The sequence below is a fragment of the Mus caroli genome, chromosome 10 (genome assembly GCF_900094665.2).
Source record: "Mus caroli chromosome 10, CAROLI_EIJ_v1.1, whole genome shotgun sequence".
Taxonomy (NCBI): Eukaryota; Metazoa; Chordata; class Mammalia; order Rodentia; family Muridae; genus Mus; species Mus caroli.
The window spans coordinates 75,994,782-75,998,704 of record NC_034579.1 but is presented as its reverse complement, the minus strand read 5'-3'; the positions used below and the strand labels follow the sequence as shown (position 1 = coordinate 75,998,704).

General features: G+C 39.9%; 1 protein-coding gene across 1 annotated transcript in view; it reads left to right on the top strand.

The window, feature by feature from the left end:
- Window positions 1–231: 231 nt before the first annotated feature.
- LOC110303098 overlaps window positions 232–3,923 on the top strand; it is a 28,735-nt gene continuing 25,043 nt past the window's right edge. The window contains exon 1 of the mRNA XM_021174035.1: window positions 232–399. Coding sequence (XP_021029694.1) covers window positions 265–399 — 135 coding nt within the window. The 5' untranslated portion in view covers window positions 232–264. The remainder of the gene's footprint in view (window positions 400–3,923) is intronic.

Genomic DNA, 3,923 nt, shown 5'->3' with positions numbered 1-3,923 from the left:
GACTTTGAAACTTTGCCTCATCAGTTCTTCCTTTAATGACACTTTGTCAAGCTGGACCTCAGAAGATTCATAGATATATTCTTCCCTGAGACTTGGAATATAGCAGCTCTGAAAGCCAGGGGCAGCCTCAGAGAAGGGCAGTGCCTGCAATGTACAGTGAAGTACCTATTATGACATACCTATTATGATGTCATGTGGAGAAGCTCTGCAGGCAGAGACTCTTGAGTTTAGTTTAGTTTAGTCTAGTTTAGTTGGGCTTGAGTAATGGAATCAATCTGGGTGCCGGCTATACCACTTCTGGACCATCTCAGCCTTATTCTACTTAGTTTATTGTTTGGTGGCATCTGGGTGTTGTTTTCTAGTTATTGGAGCCGAACACAGGTGGCATCCAGGACAGAGGTATGTGATAGCCACTCTCTTTCAAAACCCACTTCTCTCTATGCTGAATCCCTCTAGGTTAGTATAAATACTTAGCCTCTGGGCATCTGAGGGAATGAGCAGAGGGTAGAGGAAGTTGAGATAATGTCCATAGATGTCTTTCTCTTAATTCATTTCAAGAAGCTTTAGGTACACACCTTTGATGTCGGCACTTGGGAGGCAGAGGCAGGAGGGTCTCTCTGAGTTCAAAGTCATCCTAATCACCATAGTGAGTTCTAGGACAGCAAAGACTACTGTTTCAAAAAGCCAAGAGAAGAAGAGGAAAGAAAAGAAAGAAGAGGAAGAGAAAGAAAAAAGAATAGGAAAGAAGGAAAAGAAGGAAGAGGAGAAAAAGGAAGGGGAGGACAGGAAGAGGAGGTGGTGGTAGTATTAGTAATAGCTTTAGGATCATGTTATCAAAAAGACACTGAGGAAGAACATACACAATATTGAAGAAGTGCTGCCTAGGAACCTGAGCTGAAGGGAGACATTCAGACTAACATATATAAAACTTTGATTTGGTAAAACATTTGAGAAACTACAAAAACAAAAACAAACAAACAAAAAACTGGTGAATTATGGAAATTTTTTCTTGATTTAATACAAAGATGACAGATGCCCACAGCCTCTGCATATCATACCCAAAGTCATAATCATGAAAGCAAGGAGATTAAAAACACAAGGATTGGAAAATAAATAATAAAGAATAACAGAAAATAAATTCAGGTCATTGCTCATGCTAGGCAAAGCACTCTACCACTGAACTACATCTCTGGTCCATTTTTCCTTGATTTTCATTAAGGATAATTTCAGGCAGATTGGTAATGTTCCTAGCATGTGCAAGGCCCTATGTTCTATCCTTAGTTTAAGGGGCGGAAAGGCGGTCTGATGACTCAGCTCACTGACCTTTCATTCTGTTCCAACCCTTGCTCCATTATTTTGAAGCAAACCACAAATAATTTTGTGATAAATATTTTAGTACATATAGTTTGAGATCCTGCCTCCACTCTGCAAAGGAAAAAAGGAAAAGAAAAAGAATTAATCATATCATTATTACACCTAAAATTTATCAATAAAATGTGAACTGTTCCTTAATACCCCAAATATACATCAGTGTTTAGATTCCAATAGTCATGCAGTGACATGAATTATTCTTTAGCCAGACTCAGTATCACATGTTGGTATTGAACAGCTTTTTTTTATGGTTTTTCGAGACAGGGTTCCTCTGTGTAGCTCTGGCTATCCTGGAACTCACTTTGTAGACCAGGCTGGCCTCGAACTCAGAAATCTGCCTGTCTCTGCCTCCCCAGTGCTGCTGGGATTAAAGGCGTGCGCCACGCCCGGCTGAACATCTTATTTCTTTACTCTCCTCTAGTCTACAGATTATTTTTCTCCCTTCTAATTTGTTCTATTAATGTATTGGAGAAAAGGGTCATTGCTCTAGATTTCACAGCCAACATTTTGTTGATCAAATACCCATGCTGTGTAGCCATGTATATATGGGCAGTGCTAGTTGGACTTAGTGGATTATCAAAGAAACAAATAAAACATAAAATTGGAAGGTGGACATTTGTGGGAGGTGAGGGAAAAGCTGGAAGGTGAGGAGAATATGATTATACTTTATTGTATACAGGCATACAATTTTAATAAGAAAAAATTATAATAACCCCCTTCATGTGATTTGACACATTCTAATGCTTCTTGGACTTCCTGTGAGTTGGGATTTCTCTAAAGCTCTTGTGGAAACACATTTGCCAGGGAAGCAGGTTGGGAAGTATAACCTTCAAGAGAGATGAACTGCCCCCCACGCCCCCCACGCCTCCCACCGCCGCGTTTTCTTCTGCCAATGCCGTCAATGGGAGCACAGGGCGAGCTGAGGGTTGAAAGGGAGCGGTTCGGGCTGAGTGGATGCGTCGCCCTCTTGCCGGCTCCCTGTTGGAACAGCACCTTCTTACTAAATCATGGGTTGAGGGGGGGAATGGTCAGGTCTTAATTAGATTTTAGAATGAAGATTGTTCCAGCTTCCTCAATTAAAAATAGAAACAAATCTACATTTGCATCTCATTAGTCTAACAGACACCCTCAACATTAATGGAGTCACAAGGGATTTTGGAGTTCTGTACTTAAAATCTAGAACAGAGACCAGATTGTTCTCTCTCTCTCTCTCACACACACACACACACACACACACACACACACACACACACACACACACACACTGGATCTCATAGCTCCTCTGAAATTCATAGACAAACTTGGTAAAAGCTAGTGTCATTGTCCTGAATCCAAAACACGCAGGAAAGGGCAGACTAGGAAAATGGCTACACTTTTTGTGCTTCACTCCTGTGGAAGAATTCTTTTCTCTTCGGGGAGTTCTGGTCTCTGCTCTTAAAGTCTTCAGCTGATTGGGTGATGCCCACTCACAGTATGGAAAGCAATCTGCTTTAAAGTGTACGGATTCTAAATGTTAATCATATGTAAGAATTACTGTCAAAGAAATGTTCTAGGCTAAAATATGACCAAACTGGGTTCCATAGCCTAGCCATGTCGACATAAGATTAACCATTATAATTCTTTCTCCTCTTTAGGTTTATTTTTATTATTTTTTAAATTGTGTGTTTTTAATTGTGTATTGTGTACTTGTATGTAAGAATATAAGCACAGGTGCCAGCAGAAGCCAGAGATGCCTGGAACCCCCTGGAACTAGAATTCCAGGCTATAATGAACCATCTGACATAGATGCTAGGAATTGAACCCAGGTGCTCTGAAAAAGCAGTAGGTGCTGTTAACTGCTGAAACCATCTCTCTATGCCCTCCTCCTCCTCTTCTCCTCTTTCTCCTCTCCTCCTCTTCCTCCTTCTCTTCCTCCTCCTCCTTCTCTTCCTTCTCCTTCTTCATTTGTAAAGAGTTTCATAATTTTAGTTTTTAGATTTAGGTTTTTACTCTATCTCAAAATCGTTTTTAAAAATGATATGAAGGCCCAACTTCATTCATTTACATGTGGTCTTCCACATGTAAGTTCTGGCCAACCCAAAGTAGGTGTACTGTGTTTATGCTTGAGGAACAATTTCATTTGACATTAAATAATGGAGTAGCATCTCTGTCTAATTCTAGACAAGCAGTTGTTTTCTTTTAGCACATTACAGAATGTTATTCTGTTTTCTGGTACCCAGTGTTGCTAATAGCACACCAGTTCTTCACTTGGATATGATAACTCTTTTGTTCGGGTCAGGTTTTAGAACTCTCTTTCATTCTTGGCATTTTTGAATGTACTTAATTCAGCTATTTTGGGGGCTTCTGTTGTTGTAATACTGACATATCAATGTTTCTCAGTTCTCACAACTTTCTAGTTATTAAGTCAAAGAACAGACGGCTGCAAAGCTGTTTTTACAGATGAGGAGATATGTCAGTTTTTACAGATGAGGAGATATGTCAAATATGTCAGTTTTTACAGATGAGGAGATATGTCAGATATGTCAGTTTTTACAGATGGGGAGATATGTCAG